This window comes from Physeter macrocephalus, chromosome 9 (genome assembly GCF_002837175.3).
Source record: "Physeter macrocephalus isolate SW-GA chromosome 9, ASM283717v5, whole genome shotgun sequence".
Classification (NCBI taxonomy): Eukaryota; Metazoa; Chordata; class Mammalia; order Artiodactyla; family Physeteridae; genus Physeter; species Physeter macrocephalus.
The window spans coordinates 97359841-97379425 of record NC_041222.1 but is presented as its reverse complement, the minus strand read 5'-3'; the positions used below and the strand labels follow the sequence as shown (position 1 = coordinate 97379425).

General features: G+C 45.2%; 1 protein-coding gene across 1 annotated transcript in view; it reads left to right on the top strand.

Annotated features, from left to right (window-relative positions):
* TRIM35 (tripartite motif containing 35) overlaps positions 1-16027 on the top strand; it is a 42448-nt gene extending 26421 nt beyond the window's left edge. The window contains exons 3-8 of the mRNA XM_028493486.2: positions 20-89; positions 7321-7416; positions 9667-9897; positions 11434-11456; positions 12459-12577; positions 13960-16027. Of these exons, the coding sequence (XP_028349287.1) occupies positions 20-89; positions 7321-7416; positions 9667-9897; positions 11434-11456; positions 12459-12577; positions 13960-14537 (1117 nt within the window). The 3' untranslated portion in view covers positions 14538-16027. The remainder of the gene's footprint in view (positions 1-19; positions 90-7320; positions 7417-9666; positions 9898-11433; positions 11457-12458; positions 12578-13959) is intronic.
* Positions 16028-19585: the final 3558 nt, after the last annotated feature.

The window sequence follows — 19585 nt, the reverse complement described above, 5'->3', positions numbered from 1 at the left end:
TCTTGCCTTTATCTTTCAGGGTTGGAGCCCGACTGCCCGAGAAAGAGCTTTTGCCAAAGTTCTCACCAGTGGTCAGAGAAAAGGACAAGGTACAGATCAGGCCTCCGAGCTCTCGATCCAGGAGGCCATGGGGTGTAGTGGAGAGAACGTCAACACCGAGTGTATTTGTCAACTGGGCAAGTGGTTAGTTGAGCATCTAGTTTGTGCTGAGACCTGGAGATGTGCACTGGTTGAAACAGTCTCTGCCTTTTCAGAGCAAGCCTTCATTCCGTCTGCAGTTTATGGAGCACTGCTGTGCTCGGTGAGGGGACCAGGCAAGAGGACCTGCCCCCAGGAAGCCTACAGCCTTTCCAGGAAAGTGAGGTGGTGATGCTGGGTAGGAAGTTCAGTGGCAGAGGTGTCCACAGAGAGGCAACTAAACTGTACTGGGGAGGCCAAGGTGGCTTTTTGGAGGAAATGAAGAGGGCCTGAGCTTAGTTTTCAAGGCCACGTTGGGATAGTTTGGTGAAGCAGGTGGGAATCGGTCAGAAGCAGCAGTATATGTAGGGCCTCAGAGGACAGAGAACCTGGCTTGTGCTGGACGACCCTGGCTGCACACATAGCTCTAGCACTTTGATAAGTACTTGAAAGGGTGCTGTGACAGGAAATAATATTCTCTTACTGGCACCCTTCCCTTTTTCTATTATATCACACAGCACCTGTGTTAATGGATATTTTGGGTAAAACAATACTGTAAAATCCTTAGGGTATTAAATATGCTGTTGAAATTTGCTGCTTAAGGTATCAAATTGTAATTTTTAAAAACACTTTGTAGACTATATAATCACATTCTGAATTCTTCAGTGTAAATAAAAACTTCCCATTTTGTGTGTATTTATAATTTAAGTCATCTTGAATGTTATAATTGAAGCCAAAATCAGAGCTCTTGCTGGGCTTGGGCCCTGGGTGATGTTCCAGATGTGTCACGGGCCACTTAGCTCCACCCAGGGCAGTGATGACCCTTATTGGTCCTGACCAACCTTTGCACCAGAGCCCCCACTAGTCTCTGTCATTTCAGGCACTCCTTGGACTACACGCAGGTCCCTGAATGGTGGGTCCAATTGTGATCCAAGTGTGTTTAGTGTTAAAATCAAAATATCAGAAGCAAACCTGAAAAGTGTGTTGTTTAGATTCATTTGAAATTGCACTTTCTACCTGTAGTATTTTGTAGGTTAACCACTAAATGTATGTAGGGGAAAAAAGTGGAATAAAAAATCTACAATCTAAAAAAAGACAAGGAAGAGAAGAAAAAGACGTATTGAGCAAGCAGGACAGATAGCACAGAACGAGAAGGTGGACTTAAATGCAATTATATTGGTAATTATGTTAAGTACTCCAGTTAAATGACAAAAGCTGTCTGACTGGATAAGAAAACAACATCCAATTCTGGGCCACTTAAATATGATGAAGTCATTAAATGAAAAAATTGCATTTGCTTAAATTCAGTATCCTTTTGTGATTGAAAAAAAAATTAGCAAACTAGGAATAGAAGGAATACATTAAACTGCTTAAGAATACCAAAAAACTTAGAGCAAATATCATATTTAATGGTGAAACACTTAGAGTTTTCTTACTGAGAACAAGAAAAAGGCAGGAATGCCTATTATGACCAATTTTATTCAAGTTTGTATTGGAGAGCCTAGCAAATAAGTCAGTCAGGAATAAAGGCATAAGGTTTGGAAAGAGGGAAACAACACTGGCATTATATGCAGATAATATGATTGAATCTGCATAGAAATTTCTGTTGCATAGAAAATAAAAAGGTGCTATAGATAAATTATAAATATGTAAATGAGTTTAGACAGAATGCTGGTTTGCAAAATAAAGATTAAAAGTTGTATTTATATCAATAGCAAATAGAAAATTTTAAAAACCATTTACAATAGTATTAAAAAATCAGATATCTGTGAATAAATGTAATGAGAAGTGTGCAGAACTCTGGCAGGGAAAAATAGAAAACTTTGTTGAGGGACATCAAAGAAGACTAAGTGGGAAGATATACCATATTCATAGATTAGAAGACAGTATTTAAAGATGTCAGTTATCCTCAAACTGGTCTGTAGAGTCAATTCTATCCCAGTCAAAATCCCAAAATGATTATTTTGTGGAATTTGACAAGCTGATTTTAAAATTTACATGCAAGCTCAAAGGGCCAAGAATTGCCAAAGCATTCTTAGGAAATATTTATTACATGTCAGTTTATGTTGTAGCTGTAGAGGTTAATATTGTGATAGTGGCACAGGGATAAACCGATGGCCAGGGAAACAGACTGGGGAGCCTAGAAACAGATCTGTGTGTGATGTATGACAGAGGTGGCCTTCAGACCAGTAGGGGAATGGTAGTATTCTTTTTTAAATTAAAAAAAAAATTTATTGAAATATAGTTGATTTACAATGTTGTATTAGTTTCCAGTTTATTCTTAAATAATGCTTTTGGAGCAAACAAGCTACTGGGTCACACCATTCACAAAGTAAACTTCAGGTATCCACATTAGACCCAAATGTGAAAGGAAAGCTATAACTTTAAATAATATAGGAGATTATCTTTATGACCTCAGAGTAGGGAGGTATTTCTTAAAACCAACGAGCACTAATTCCAGAGGAAAACACTGATACATTGGATCACACTGAAATTAAGAAATATAAGTGATACAGTAGAAGATACTCGTTATGCATTTAACCCATAAAAGACATACACTGTGTGTTTATAATAAATTCTTACATACCAGTAGGAAAATGGCAGGCAACTCAATAGAAAAAGGGTCAAAGATTTTAATAACAGGTAGTTAAAAATAAAGATCCAAATGGTTAATAAACATTTTGCATTAACATGGGTCATGTGGTATAAATCGGTACACTTGCTTTGGAAAAACGTTTGGCATTTATCTACCAAAGTTGAAGATACACGTACCTGTGACCCAGCAATTCTACCCGCAGGAATATTTTGTAGAAGAACCAGTGTACCGGTGCCCTAGGAGACCTATACAGGAATGTTCATCCTATTTATATTACTCGAAGTTGTAAATGACCCGGCTATCCATTGACAACGGAATGGATACCTGATTGTGGTGTATTCATAAAATAGATTACAATGCAACGATGAACGGGTAAACTTACATACAATTATGTATTTGAATCCTACAAACTTCATGTTACATAGAGGAAGCAAGACACAAAAGAATATATGTAGTTTTATTCCATTAATATAAAGCTCAAAACCAGGCAAAACTAAAGTGTATTATTTAGGTTAGGGATCATACATAGTGGATATAACTATAAAGAAAAGCAAGGAAGTACCATAGAAATTAGGAGTTTCCTCTGACAGAAAAAAGGGATTAAGATTCAGAAGGAACATGTCCTGGGTGGTGGTTACAGGGGTGTTCAGTTTATAATTATTTAAGAGATGGCACGTTTATGTCTTATGCAAAGAAAATAAATTGGTGACAACAACAAAGGAGATTGAAAGGTACAAAGTAACTCATTAAATTGGAGAGAAAAGGGAATTAATTCCCTGGCAGTCCAGGGGTTAGGACTAGGCACTTTCACTGCTGTGGGTCAGGGTTCCATCCCTGGTAGGGGAACTAAGATCCCGCAAGCTGCACAGCAGGGCCAAAAAAAAAAAAATTGGAGTGAAAAGGAAGGAATTTCCTCTCATTAAGGGAGGAAAGCTCTTGGTAAGTTATAAGAAAAAGTTAAAACTTCTAAAGTTTTCATTTTATAGGCTTTTAAAAATTTAAGGTATAACTTGTATACAGTTAGATGCATAGATCTTAAATGTTCAGTTGGGTGAGTTCTGTTACACACACCCTATACCTGCCACTCCAAACGAAGTAGAGAACATCTCCATCACCCTGGAGGGGGTCCCTCCTTCCCAGTCAGTCTTCCACCAAGAGGCAACCACTTTCTGATTTATCACCTTGGATTAGTGTTGCCTGATCTTGAACTTCATATAAATGGAATGATACTGTATGTACTCTCCTCCAGAGTAGTATATACATATACTTTTTGATTCATCTATGTTATATGTATCAGTAGTTTGCTCCTTTTTTTTACTGCTAAGTAGCTTTCCATTGTATGAATATACCATAATTTACTCACCCATCTCTTGCTGATGGACATTTGGGTCATTGCCAGTTTTTGATTTTCCATAAGTTTTAAAGATGCGTTGTTTAATTTGACATTTATGGGAGGAAAATTTCATTCACATGCTAGGTTGTTTAAGGAATTGGGCAAAGTATGGCCAGAACTATAAGCTTTTATTCTCCAGAGCTAAAGAAATTGACCTGTTTGATGTCAACAAATTTGGAAATAAGATGACACATTTGGAAACACAAAAGACAACTAGACAACATGGTAGTAGCTCCCTTAATGAAATAGGGTGGGTAGTCTTGTGGTTAAGACTGTGGCCTTTATTCTTGGACAGTTCTGCAGACCATGGTTCTGCTGCTAAGTATAATTTTGGCAAGTTACTTAACTCTTCTGGGCCTTCTTTTCTCTTCTATATATTAGCAATATAGCGCCTACCTTGCAGAAATGTAAATTCGATAGAATGATGTTTGTAAAGTACCTAATTTAGTGCCTTGTGCATAGTACATGCTCAGTAATAACTGCTTGCTCGTGGTAATATAATCATTGGTGGGTCTCACCAGCTAGCATCTCAGAGAAGGGCACATTTTATTTAGGGTTGGGATTTGCTGAATTAAAGCAAAACTCTCCAAGTGATTGAAAAGTTTGGGAAGGACAAGGGACTGTCACCCCCCTCCCATCTTCATTACCCCGTAAATCCCGGACTGAAGGTTGAAGGGTAGAAGGTTGGGCCATGTTGTTTGGGGCCAGCATGCCCCTGGGTAATGTGACTTGCTTTGCTCCTGTCACTCACACTTCTTTGGCAAATTGTGGAATTGTCTTTGGGGACCCTATTACATAACTGCAACAAAACATCTCGTCCCACAGAATAACACATTGGGATGATATTTCAGTGGTTTTGTGGGACGCTCATGCTAATGTTATTTTGCTGTTGACGAGACACACCTGAGAGGTGATATACTGCAGAAAACAGTATTTTTTAAAAATCTGTTAAATATTGTCAAGAAGAACATAAACATGACTAGAATGAATAGAAAACAAAAGCTGCAGAAAAAGAAATCATTGTTTATATTCTGTAGAAGAGTGGTTAAAAGAATGGACTGTGGAGCAGGACAAGGGCTAGTTATCTAGTGCTGTGTAACAAATTACCCCAATCATAGTGGCTTAAAACAAAAATGTTTATTATGTCATGGTTTCTGTAGGTCAGGAATCTGGCATGACCTGGCTCGTTGTTTCTGCCTCAGGGTCTCATGATGCTGCAGTGTTGGTCGGGGCTACAGTCTCATCTGAAGGCCCAAGAAAGCCAGCATCCCCACTCAGGCTCACTTGTGTGGTTGGTGGCAGGATTCGGGTCCTTGCAGCTGTTGGCTGGATACCCTCAGTTCCTAGCCCCATGGGCTGCTCCAGAGGGTGGATCACTTCCATCCAAGGAAGCAAGCACGGGAGCGCAAGAAAGGGTGTGTTCAGGCTTTTTGTCACCTCAGTTCATGTCCTATCACTTTTGCCATATTCTGTTGGTTAGAAGCAAGTCACTAGATCCAGCCCACAGGGAGGGGATTCCACCAGGGCATGAGTACGGGAAAGTGGGATCATTGGGGCCATTTTAGAGGCTGTCTCCTTCAATCTGCGCTCTGGCTCCAATGGTGGATGTCCCTCCCACATGCAGAGTATGTTCACCCCCTCCCAAGATCCCAAGCATCTTGTCCCATTATAGCATCAGCTTGAAGTCCGGAATCTCACCATCTAAACCAGGCCCAGGTGGGAATGAGGCTTTTGGGGACAAATCTGTATTTATCACTCATAACAAATTTGCCCCAAATTTGGCAGCTTAAAACAACAAACTTTCTTATCTCACAGGAGGGAGGGATCACTGGGAACCATCTTAGAGGCTGCCTGCCACCACTGTTTAGGCTCTCATCCTTGCTCTCCCATGAACTAGCTGTGTGCCCTTGGGCTAGTCACTTCCCTTTCTGTGCTTCAGTGTTTTCATCTGTAAAAGCGGACTGATAAAATTACTAATAGGAATAATGTGATTGATTAAGTGACGTAATGTGTAAAGTAATTAGCAATGTCCCTGGCACATAGTAAATGCTCAATAAATGGTAGTCATTTATAATTAATGTTGTTAGAATTGTTATTTTTCCAAGGAGAAAACTTCTGAGGCTTTTTCAGAATGTAGAGGGAAAAGGATAAAGATGGAGAGAAAATGCTAGGCCTGGGATACAAAAGGTCAGAATCCAACCTAAAACCAGCAGTGGTTCCTCTAGGAGCCCAGGGAGATCAGAGCAGAGGTTAAATTTATAAAACAAAAACTAAGCAAGAAGCATTTGAATCTGCTGATTAAAGTCTTTCACACGATGCAAGCACTATTAGAATATCAGGATAAGGCAGGGATGCGGGGAGACGTGTAGAGTAGCCCCCCCTGTAGTTGCAGGTTCCACATCTGCGGATTCAACCAATGGGAGATCAAAGATATTCGGGGGGGAAATCCAGAAAGTTCCAAAAAACACAACTTGAATTTGCCACTCTGGCAACTATTTACATAGCATTTACATTGTACTTACAACTACTTACATAGCATTTTATACAAATATGACACCATTTTTATATAAGGGACTTGAACATCCTTGGATTTCAGTATCCATGGGGATCCTGGAACCAATCCCCTATGGATACCAAGGGAAGACTGCAATTTAGATAAGGCCCTGTGGGACGAATTGGGTCAACCCCACTATCAGGCCTATTATTTCGTGACTGCAGACCAGTCCAGTTCAGAAAGTCACCAAGGGAGCCTGTGAGCACGTTGTCTTTACCGTCAGGCCCACAGCTCGGGTTCATGGCCCAGCCTGCACCAGCTTTAGGCCAAGCGGGATGCCTTCTGTGCTGTCCCGTGACCGTGTGGGAGGGAACAGGTCCCTTTACCTCCTCACCTTGTCTCTCCCTCTGTATCAGGTATAGACGAAGGGGCCGGGTTAGAGGCTATCTGAGGCCCTGTATGCCGTACCCCATCCAGTTCAAGGTCAGGGCTGTGCTTTTCCAGCTGTGTCCCACAGCACGTGGCCGGACCGGGTTCAGTAAATGTGGTCGAGTGGTACCCACGGTGAAGTGCCACTCCCGCTGGGATGTGGCGTGCCGCATCCCTGCCCGGCCTCCGCCCTAACCTGCCTCCTTGCCTCCTTCTCGCCCCTCACGGCAGGCCAAGTGCAGGAACATGGAACACGCGCTGCGGGAGAAAGCCAAGGCCTTCTGGGCCATGCGGCGCTCCTACGAGGCCATCGCCAAGCACAATCAGGTGAGTGATGCTGGGGCTGAATGGGGCGATGGGGACACCCGGGGTTGCTGGGGGGAGAGGTGCAGGTGGGCTGGCCCTGGCCATGCTGCTGCCCACAGGGTCGGCCTTTGCCAGCCCTGATGGCCTCGCACAGCCTTGCCCTCGGACGCCGGTTGTGGCTGCGTGGCCTCTTTAAACACCATGCCAGCAACCATGGAGCAGCTTCAACAGCCCCCTGCGCCACCCGCCCTGTGGTTTCTGGCTGACAGCACGTGCCACGCTACACCACTTGCCCGGCCGCTGAAGCCAGTGACACCCTCATTCTCACTCCCCACGTCCATGGTCTCCGGAATGCATTCCGTCTGTTGACAGTCCCGCTCCACTGCCACCGTCCTGGTCCAGGTCCCCACCGTTTTTTCCCTGGCCTCCTACCTGGGCCCCGTACTTCCACTCTTGTCCTGCAGTCCACGCTCCTTTGGAATGGGCTGATCTTTTAGAAAAATAGATCGATCGTGTCACTCCTCTGCTTGAAACTGTCCAGTGGTTTCCATGGCACCCATGGCACAGTCCAGACTCCACCATCCAAGGGCCTCATCCAGCCTCTGTCTGCCCCTCAGCTTCATCTCCTCCCAAGCTTGGCCTGTGCCGTCTGCCTGGCTGGCCTGGTGCAGGATGCGGTGCGGACACCTAGGGAGTGTCCATGTGTCCAAGTGACAGCTGCTGTCTGTCCATGCCAGGCACTGTGGGATTCTCAGGTGGTCAGGTGTGAAGAGTCCAGGATTCCAGCTTCATTAATGCTTTTCCTTTAAAGCCAGTCAATCCAGGTGGATGAAAAGTGAAAGTTTTGTGCTTATCTCTTTATTGAGGGGCTGCCACTGCCAGCATGAGAGTGGCTGGAGCTGAATTTATACTGGCTGGTTTTTCCTGCCTACTCTGTTTTTTATCTTCTGGTGTAATAAGGATCATCCCAGATTTCACTCTCTCCCTCTCTACGTTATCCATCTTTGTACCTGATATTTCAACAGCGCCATCTCTCCTCATATGCATTTCTTTGTTTATTAATAAGTGTGTACATCCTTTCACAAGTACAGCAGCCATTTGCATTTCTTCTGTGAAGTTCACATTCTTTTTCTTGGAATGTTTGTCTTTTCTCCTTGCGCGTTCATAAGAACACTGTTATGAAGAAGAAGAATAATCTACCATATAGGTTGGAAGTATTTTTCCTAGTTCGTCCTTTTTCAAAAAATCATTTCCCCCCTTTTTTGGTCATTTTCCCTTTTTCAGTGAATCATTTTGTCATCGTATTATCAGAGCCATAAACATATATTGAATTTTCAGTTCAAAGATGTGGGTTACTAACCTGCCATTGCTAGAGCACACAATTCGAGTTGTTTTTCCAAAAATTGTCATGGAATTGTACTTATGTATTTAAATGCATTAGTAGTCTCTTGCCTTGTAAAACTTCTTATTTTTACATGTATCCAATTATCTCATTCTTTCTTTGAGGCTTCTCAATTTCATGTCATGATAAGAAACGTCTTTCTCATTCCAAAATGAGAAATAGGTCTCTGCTTTTTCTTTGAGTATATTTATGGTTTTGTTTTAACTGTTATTTGAAATGCTTTTCGTAGTTATGATTAGGAGTGTGCATATTATTAATGATTCCGTTTTAAAATAAAAACTTCCTACTATTTCTTTGGTAAGCCTCTCTATCAAATTTGAGGTCCTAATATTGGAAGGCAAATAATTTGTTTTAAACGATTAGACATTGGATTTTATTTTATTTATTTATTTACTTATTTTGGCCATGCGGCGCTGCATGCAGGATCTTAGTTCCCTGACTAGGGATTGAATCCCTGCCCCCTGCGGTGGAAGTGTGAAGTCTTAACCACTGGACATCCAGAGAACTCCCTGGAAGGCAAATAATTTTTTTAAAATCTTTGCTGTTTGCAACAGTTCACTTCTGTGATTCAGGGCTTCCCTCACTATTGCACAACCTATACAGGTACAGAGTATTGCTGAGGAATTTATAGGACTACAGTTGTCATCTATAAGCAGTGATTTTATTTTATTTTTCATGTATCAAAACAACCTCATTAGGCTGTTTGACTTATTTTAAACTGACAAATTCGTGCTAAGAAAGCTGCATGCATATTTTGTCTTTCGAGGTTTTGCATGTGATTTCTCCTGAAAAATGGAGTTCCTTTGCTAAACATCAGGGAGCCACCGGGCTCGGTGATGGCTGAGGCCCCCTCCCGCCCTCTGCTGCAGGTGGAGGCTGCCTGGCTGGAAGGGCGAATCCGGCAGGAGTTTGACAAGCTTCGAGAATTCTTGAGAGTGGAGGAGCAGGCCATCCTGGATGCCATGGCCGAGGAGGCCAGGCAGAAGCAGCTTCTGGCCGAGGAGAAGATGAAGCGGCTGGCGGAAGACACAGAGGCCCTGGCCCATGAGATTGAGCGGCTGCAGATGGAGATGAAGGAGGATGACGTTTCCTTTCTCATGGTGAGGAGCTCAACGTCCAGAGTCAGTGACAGGGACCAGACGTTCAGGGGCCAGCGGGGAGCCTGAGGCCAGTGGCCCTGGCCGACCCAGCCTTCCCGTAGCTTCTGGACCCCGGGTTGGAGGAGCTTACAGATGAGGTGCTTGGCTTGTGTCAGGAGGCGGAGGAGCTTTTAATCAAGACCTTGAGGGCCTCTCCACTCCTCTCTGCCTCTCTCCTTCCCACCTCCTCCCTCTCCCTTCCTCTCTTGCACTTATTCTTTCTCTCTCATTTTTTGTTTCTTCTCTCTTGACTCCTTCTTGATACAGTGGAGTACTGTTTAAATAATTTTTTATGTGGGGCTTCTTCTAGATTTGTGGAAAGTTGCCATTCTGTAGGTTATCTTTTCACTTTCTTGATGACATCCTTTGAAGCACAAAAGTTTTCCATTTTGCTGAAGTCCTATTTATCTGTTTTCTTTTGCTGTTTGCACTTTTGGTGTCATATCTAAGAAACCATAGCCTGATCCAAGGTCATGAGTTTTATAGTCTTATCTCTACATTTAAGTCTGATCCATTTTGAGTTAATTTTTGTATATGGTACAAGGTGGGAATCCAGCCTTTTGCATGTGGATACCCAATTGTCCCAGCACCATTTGTTAAAGACCTTTCTTTTCCCATTGAATGGTCTTGGCACCCTTGTTGATAACCAGTTGACAGTAAATATGAGAGTTTATTTCTAGACTTTCAATGTCCATTGATCTATATGTCCTTATGTTAGTACCACACCATCTCGTTTAGTGTTGCTTTTAATGAGGTTTTTTTTTTAAATTGAGGTATAGTTGATTTACAATATTATATTAGTTTCAGGTGTTCAGCATAGTGATTCAAAATTTTTATAGATTTATATTCCATTTAAAGTTATTATAAAATATTGGCTATATTCCCTGTGCTGTAAATATATCCTTGTAGCCTATTTATTTTGTACATAGTAGTTTGTGTCTCTTCATCTCCTCTCCTTATCTTGCCCCTCCCCTCTTCCCCTTCCCTACTGATAACCACTAGCTTGTTCTCTGTATCTGTGAGTCTGTTTCTGTTTTATTATATTCGTTTGTTTAATTTTTTTTTTTAGATTCCACATATAAGTGGTAACATACAGTATTTGTCTTTCCCTGACTTATTTCACTTAGCATAATATTGTTGTTGCAAATGCCAAAATTTTATTCTTTTTTTATGGCCGAGTAGTAACTTTTAATAAGTTTTGAAACCAGAAAGTGTGAGCCACCAACTTTGTCCTTCTTTTCCAAGATTGTTTTGGCTAATCTGAGTCCCTTGAATTTCATATCAATTTTAGTATCAGATTATCAGTTTCTGCAAAGAAGCCAGCTGTTATTTTGCTAGGAATTGCACTGAATCTGTAGATCAGTTTGTGGGGGTATTGCCATCTTAACAATATTAAGTCTTCTGATCCATGAACATGGGATGTATGGCTCCTTTTGAGGTCAGAAACTCATGTTTTCTCTGTGTCTCTGTTTGTGTCTCTGTTTTTTTCTTTTTCAGAAACACAAGAGCCGAAAACGCCGGTAAGTTGCCAAGGCTGGTAGAGGGGAGGGGGAGGAGTCAGCAGAAATACCAGGGGTGCAAACTCCCATGGCTCCAGGGCCAGGCATGCAATGAGGCTGGCTGGGTGCAATACAGAGGGAGCAGGGGGACTGACCAGGTGGAGAGCCCTCTTTCAAGGTACCCACTTCCGATTTGCACTGGTGCAGTGTTGTTTTCTTGAGTGTGGAACGTGACCATTCCCTGTGTGGGGAGAGAGTGCCATTGTGCACGGGAACAGTAGTTCTCTGGGGGCCGGCCCCCTGCCTCTGAGAGCCTCAGGACATGCTGGTTTGTGTTGATGGTTGTCGAGTTCACAGGGATGAATACGGAAGAACTGTGTCCCCGTCCGAGCTGTACAAAGATGGAAGAAAGTGCTTTGGGCAGTAGTGAGTTCCCTGTCACTGGAGGTGTTGAAGCAAAGGCCAGTGACACCTTCAAAATGTGGGACTAGGGCTGAACATATAGGGCTTCCCTGGTGGCGCAGTGGTTGCGCGTCCGCCTGCCGATGCAGGGGAACCGGGTTCGCGCCCCGGTCTGGGAGGATCCCACGTGCCGCGGAGCGGCTGGGCCCGTGAGCCATGGCCAATGAGCCTGCGCGTCCGGAGCCTGTGCTCCGCAACGGGAGAGGCCACAACAGAGGGAGGCCCGCATACCACAAAAAAAAAAAAAAAAAAAAATGTGGGACCAGAGGACCCTTAAGGTGCCTTCCAACTCATATACCCTGTGAGCTGATGTGCACGTGTGATTTCTGCCCACATGCATGTCTGAGAACCTCCTATTTATATTCATCCCAGTGGGGGCAGGATGGGCTCAAGTACTGAGTCCTGAAGGGGTATGAGCTGCCCAGTTGGCTCCTCTTGTCTTGAGTAGGATGGCCAGGGAGTCTAGGCCTGAGGCAAGGGATCCTATTTCCAGCTGACCCAGTTAGGCCCCAGGATGCATGGCCCTGGCCCAGCGCACCAGGCCCAATTTTCCTTTCCCAGCCTCTTCTGCACCATGGAGCCAGAGCCTGTCCAGCCTGGTATGCTCATCGACGTTTGCAAGTACCTGGACTCCTTGCAGTACCGAGTCTGGAGGAAGATGCTCGTGTGTGTCGAATCTGGTGAGAATGGCCCAGGCAGGTGTAAGAGGGGGGAGGTCATGCAAGGCAGAGAGCCAGCTGAACTCACGCCTTCCAGCTTCCCACCCCTCCTCCTCCTCCCCCCCTGGTCCCTTCTCCAGCCTCTTTCATTCAAGCCCCCGTGCCCTGCTCTCCTTCTTGCCCCACTGCTCCACCCCCTCCTGGCCGAACCCTTCCTTTTTGGGTCCTGACTCTTAGCCACCTCTTCAGAAAGAGCAACTGACTTCCCTTTCTATTCCGAAACGTATTGTATATATAATATAATGAAAGAGTTCCTCAGTTCAGGGGCGCCTCTCCGAGGTGATTCCAGCCCACATGAGTCACTATATCATGTGCTGTGGACTGAATGTTTATATGTCCCCCCGCCCTCCAAATTCTTATGTTGAAGCCCTAACCTCCGTGGATGGAATTTGCAAGCAGGGCCTTTGGGAGGTGATTAGGGTTAGAAGAGGTCATTAGTCCCCTTTTAAGAGGAGACACAAGAGAGCTGGCTTCCTCTCTCTCTCTCCCTCCCCCGTGTGAGGACACAGCAAGAAGGTAGCCATCTATAAACCAAAGAGGGCCCTCACCAGCAACTGAGCATGCTGGTATCCTGGTCTCTGAATTCCAGCCTCCAGAACTGTGAGAAATATAGTTCTGTTGTTTAAGCCACCCAGTCTCTTGATACTTTTGGAGTAGCAGTCTGAACATGATTTTACAGGGAGAAATGTCAGTGACCCAGGGGCATGTTACATGCTTTTGTTAGATGTCACAGGCATTGTGTCAGGGTCGGGATCCCTGCCTGCATTGGCTTCCTGTGGCTGTCCGAACAAGGGACAAAGACTGGATGCTTTAAAATGGCAGAAATTTATTCTTCTGGAGGTTAGAAGTCCAAAACCAAGGTGTCAGCAGGGCTGTGCTCCCTCTGAAACCTGTAGGGGAGGATCCTTGTCTGCCTCTTCCTACCTTTTGGTATTTGCTGTCAGACCTCGGCTGGTGGCTGTAGCACTTTGACCTGTGCCTCTGATATCACAGGGCTTTTCCCCATTATGTGTCTATGTCTCTTCTCTTTTATAAGGACAACAGTCATATTGCATTAAGGGCCCCCTCTACTCCAGTCTGATCTCATCTTAAATACAACTCCATTCTGAAATAAGGTCACCTCCTGAGATACTGGGGGTTAAGACTTGAACATAGCTTTTTTTGCAGGGCACGTTTCAACCCATAACACCACCCCTCAGCCCAGGGCAGCCGCCTCCATGCCCTGGGCCCAGTGGGACACAGTCTGTCAGTTTAGGGGGACCGGAGGCATCAGGCTGGCCTGACAGCGGGGCGGGCTGTCAGGTTTGCTGATTTCACCCACTCTCTTCCCACTGCCTGCCCAGTGCCTTTCAGCTTTGATCCCAACACTGCGGCTGGCTGGCTGTCCGTGTCAGACGACCTCACCAGCGTCACCAACCACGGCTACCGGGTCCAGGTAGAGAATCCGGAGCGCTTCTCATCGGCGCCCTGCCTGCTGGGCTCCTGCGTCTTGTCGCAGGGCTCACATGCCTGGGAGGTGGACCTGGGGGCACTGCCGAGCTGGCGCGTGGGCGTGGTGCGGATGCGCCAGGACGCGGGTGCCGAGGGCCACTCGCACAGCTGCTACCACGACACGCGCTCGGGCTTCTGGTACGTGTGCCGCACGCAGGGCGTGGACGGCGACCACTGCGTGACCTCGGACCCCGCCACATCGCCCCTGGTCCCGGCCATCCCGCGCCGCCTGCGCGTGGAGTTGGAGTGCGAGGAGGGTGAGCTGTCCTTCTACGACGCGGAGCGCCACTGCCACCTGTACACCTTCCACGCCCGCTTCGGGGAGGTGCGGCCCTACTTCTACCTGGGCGGCTCGCGGGGGGACGGGCCCCCCGAGCCGCTGCGCATCTGCCCCCTGCGCATCACCGTCAAGGAGGAGCTGGATGGCTGAAGCCCGCCCTGCCGGATGCCGCCGGGTCTCGCGCCCCGGTCGCGTTTCCCTTCTGTCTCTTCCCAAAGGCACGCTTGCCTTGGTACCTCTCTGCCTCCCGCCTTCTTGCCAGGATCTTCCTCCTGGCCATCCTATCCTTTTCTGTGGCTCCAGGCCATGTGCCTCCTCCCTCATTTTTGGTCCCTTCTCTACCCACCTTTGAAAGTCATCCAGGAGGTACCTCCCCGATTAGGCTTTTTCCAAAGTTGTGGCATCCTCTGGATGTGAATTTTCTGATTCACAGTCTAAGATTGCTGGGGATAATGTTTGCTTCTAGAATGGGTCTGTTTAAAAATGTAAGCTTCATCCCTTTCCAGCAGTGATGAGGCCAGCAGACTGGAGGAGGACTGCTGTCGAGAAGAGTTTGTTACAGTTCCCATGAGGGGGGCCCTGCCATGGTGGGGCTGGGGTGGGGTTTGGGAAGCACCAGGGTCCTTAGGAGGCAGGGGGCGTGAGGGGAAAGCGGTGGGAGACTTACTGTGCTTTTCAAGGGAAGGAACAGGCCAGGAAGGGTAAGTGGGTGTATGATCGGCAAGTTGGAATACTTTTGACCGGCGCTAGGGCGCAGGGGCTGCCCCTAGTTGTCTGATACCTGGCCCTGGGATGATTAGGACAGGGGGATATTGGCCTGGAGTGGAGGAGCCCTGTGAGAGCCTGATACAGGAGGTGGTTGTGGGTATACCTCTGCGTGTAGAAGGTTGGCTGCATTTGAAAGGCGTGCTCATAGGGGAGTTGTTTGCTGTATCCAGGAATTTGCTAGCCAGAGAAGCCCCAGATGCCAAAGGGTCGAGATTACAGAAAAGAAGAAAATATAGTTAATACAGGACCATTGCCATGGCTTTGGGGAGGACCCATGGCCAGGCTTGTCTGTCACTTTATACCAGTATTTAAAACTGCTCCAAGGGCCTCCCTGGGGCCCTTCAGGGTGGGGTTGGGGGCAAGGCTGCCCATCAGCTCGGCTCTGATTTATTGATTTACTCTTCTTGGATGATTTCCTGTGAACAGAGGTTCCAGAGCACTTTAAAACACACAATTTAAAAACTGTGGTTTAGACTTGTTCCCTCTGTGGGCCTCACTTTCCTCATCTGCAATAAGATTGTAGGCCTGGAAGGTGGTGCCCTTCTGTAATTGTGCGGAGCATCTTCCTCGGATTCTTCTCACAAAGGTACAGAAGGGAGGGAAAGAGGGGCCCTTTCAGTTAGGAAGGAAGGAAGGGGACGCGGTCCAGGGGAAGTACAAGGAGGGAGGGCGCTCCAGGGCCCTTGTCTTTGCCGACCTCAGCCTGCTCGTTCTTGTTCTGGCTTTTGTGTTCTCATCCTGATTTCTTCTCCCTCTACCATGCCTACAGACTCCTACCTCCACCTTTTCTTCCTCACACCTGCCTGCAGAGAGTTTTTCATTGTCAACTCACCGTGTCCTGGGACAGTACTGTAAAAGGAAATGTTTTCCCACTGGAGCAGTGTTCTAATGGGGGCGCTTTCCTGACCAAGGACTCACAAACTTTCTCCTGCTTGTGTCCCCTGGTTCACAGAAATGGACATTTTAAGCAGAAATGATGTTTCACAACTAAAAATTGGTTATAAATGGGATGTGTACCTCATTGGCGGCCATGGGGAGGGACGTGGTAGGATATGCCACTGAGTGAAGGAAGAGCAGGCGTGGGCGAGGAGGGTGTGAGGATGTTGGCAAACGTGTGAGCTGAGCAGGGCCCCGCTAAAGGCCCTCAGACTTAGCAAAGCTCAAGGCACTTTGTGGCCAACACGTCTGAGTCCTGTGTGCACTTTCTACCATAAAGTATTTATCTAGCCCATCAAATATAATTTCTACATAATAATCTTGACCTGAAATTATTTTGTTAGTTGTAATAAACTTCTAAAAAATGTTTTTCCTTTCCACCTGAGGTGTTGGAAGAGGTTTTTTTAGAGGATAATTTGCCTAGCCTAGGCCCCTTTTTACCAAAATGAAAAACTATATTTGAGCTAAAGCCCACTTTTGTCTTTTGACATTTTCCTTTCAGTGTTGTTGTAAACAAAAGCTCATTCACCTTGTAGCATGTATTCCACTTTTTTTGTTTGTATTATTGGATAATCTATTGTATGGATATTTTACATTTTATTTATTCCTCAGTTGGTGGAAACATTTCAGTTGTTTCCACTTTTTGCCATTATGAATAATGCTGCTGTGAACACTTGAGTACAAGATTCTGTGTGGACATAGGTTTTTCGTTCTCTTGGGTATGTATCTAGGTGTAGACTTGCTGGATCATGTGGTAACTCTGTTTAACCTTCTGAGGGACTTCCAGGGACTTCCAGTGTGGCTGCACCATGTTATAGTCTTACCAGCAGGGTTTGGGGGTTCCAATTGCTCCATGTCCTCATCAGCACTTGTTATTGTCTGTATTTTAACTTAGCCATCCTAGTGCGTGTGAAGTGGTATCTCATTGTAGTTTTGACTTGGATTTCCCTGATGCTTAATGGTATCAAGCCTCTTTTCATGTGCTTATTCTCCATTTGTTTATCTTCTTAGGAGAACTGACTTCAGATCCTTAGCCCATTTTTAACTGAGTTTTTTGTCTTTTTACTATTGAGTTGCAAGACTTCTTTATATACATTCTAGATACAAGTCCCTTATCACATACATGATTTGCAAAAATCTTCTGCCACTCTGTGGGTTGTCTTTTCACTTGCTGGAAGATGTCCTTTGAAGCACAAAAGTTTTAATTTTGATGATGTCCAGTTTATTTTTCCTTTCGTTGCTTGTGTATTCTAGATCTCTTACCTTTGACACTGCCCTTAAGCTCAGAGACTCCAAATTCTGGAATTTGCCTCCGGCTTGGGCATTTGTCCTGCTGACAAGGAGCCGTAGTCCAAGAGCCCGTTCCTTCTTCCCTTGAGCCCTCCTACTGCCGCCTCCCTCTCTCACTAGCCCCCATTTCACTCTCCTGCTCAATGTGACATCCAGGCTGGAGGTTGACTTAATGATTCATGAGCTACCTGAGCCTTTTGAGACTCTGCTCCCTCATCTAAATGAGGATTAGGATACCTACCTCAGGCTGTTGTGGGGATTTTGGTGTACAAATGCCATGTGGTATATCCTAAACATAGTATAGATGTAATACCTGTTGGCTAATTCTTCAGAAAGTGGGAGGTTTTGACCTTACGAATCATGTTAATGAAAAATCCCAAAGGAACCTGAGAAGTGTAAGTTATCCAATATTGGGGGCGCTCAGATTTCTTGAGACTTTTAACAAGAATGTATACACAAAACTTATGTTTATGACAAATTTCAGTAACATGGGAAAATGATTATGTTGTGATGACCGAGAAGACTAGGATTTATATGTATAGACATGCAACACACACAGAAAGACAATTTGTCTCTAATTTGTGTGTGTTGTTTTGATTAGATCATCCATTTATGTGGCTGTAAATTCCAAAGGTACAAACGGTTCTAGAACAGTCTCCCACTTCTGCCCAAACCCTCAGCTCCCTTCCTTGTGGGCAATCATTACCATTAAAAAATCCTTCCAGAGAGATTTTATGTACAGCAATACTCTTGTTTTATGAGTATATTCTGGTTCCCCCAATACACTGTAATTTAAAAGCAGATACTCTAGATCTGTATCTCTAAGCAACCCAACAAGAGGAGAAAACGCAAAATAAAGGATGTTATTCAAATAATTTCCTCCGCTCCAGGGGGAGGTTTGTCATGGATGTTTTCATGCATTCTGTTCACTGGTGGATTCAGCTTTTCATTGTTTATTTCACCCTAGGGTTTTAAAACAGGGAAAAAACAAAGTGGAATTTAGTTGCTCCTGACATTGGAAGACAAACCTTACACTTGAGACCTCAACATATGTTTTTAAAATCTCAATCCTCACCAAGGTGTCTAGTGACCTACATAGCTAGTGGTTAAGAGGCTGGGCTATGGGATGGACAACCTGGATTCAAACTCGGCCTCAGCCACTGTGTCACCTTGGGAGAGTTATTTAACTTCTCAGTGCCTTAGTTTCATAATGTGAAAGAACGGAGATAATATCTTAAGATTAATGGAGATAATAACCTACTTCATAAGGTGGTTATGAGATTAAGTGAGCAAATGTGTAAAGCACTTAGGACAGGGTCTGGCATATACTTTGCCGTTGAGAGTTTACTGTTGTTTCCCCTGGCTCTGCTACTCCATAGCTCTGTGACTTCAGATAAAGCCATTCGACTTCTCTTCTGTAAACGGGGAAAGGAAGATGCGGGCATGATTTTTTCAAGGTCTTTTCCAGTTCTAATGTCCTGTGATTCATAATTTGTGTCCCTAGCGAAGGCTGGGATCCTGCACGCAGTAGGGGCTGCTGATTTTAGGGTGCTGCTGTCGACCAGTATCCAAGACCCTGCATGTGGTACCAGAAGGCTTGCCTCATGTTTGAGTCTGGAGAAAAAGAAAACGAATGAGTCATAATGTGTGAAGGATAGAAAAGTTATTCCAGAGAGCAGCAGGTCTTGAAACTTTGTTCCTAAGATCAGTAGTCAATCACGCACAATAAAATCGTACTGTCATGTTCCACAGATGGCTCATGTGCTTGCTTTTGGGAGGTTAAAGATGATGTCAGTGGACTTCCCTGGCGGTCCAGTGGTTAAGACTCCATGCTTTCAATGCAGGGGGGGGCACAGGTTGGATCCCTGGTTGGGGAACTAAGGTCCCACATGCTGTGCAGCCAAAAATAATAAAATAAGGTGATGTCAAATATTGACTCGCAGGCACCGTGAATATGATCTCTGTGGCGGCAGAGCTGTTGGATTGGGCAGAAGATGACTGATTGTTGATTGTTCGTGGTGGGGACTGTAGCAGGTCACTTCAATTTTCAAAAAGAAACTGCATCTTCTCACACGTGCCTGTGTCACCCATTCCTTCCCCAGACGTGACTGGTGGACTGAGCAAGATGTATCACTGGCTGTGAAAGCCTGATTCCTCAGCACAGGGGAAGTGCTCCTCTGGGCGCTCTCTGTCCTCGTTTGTGG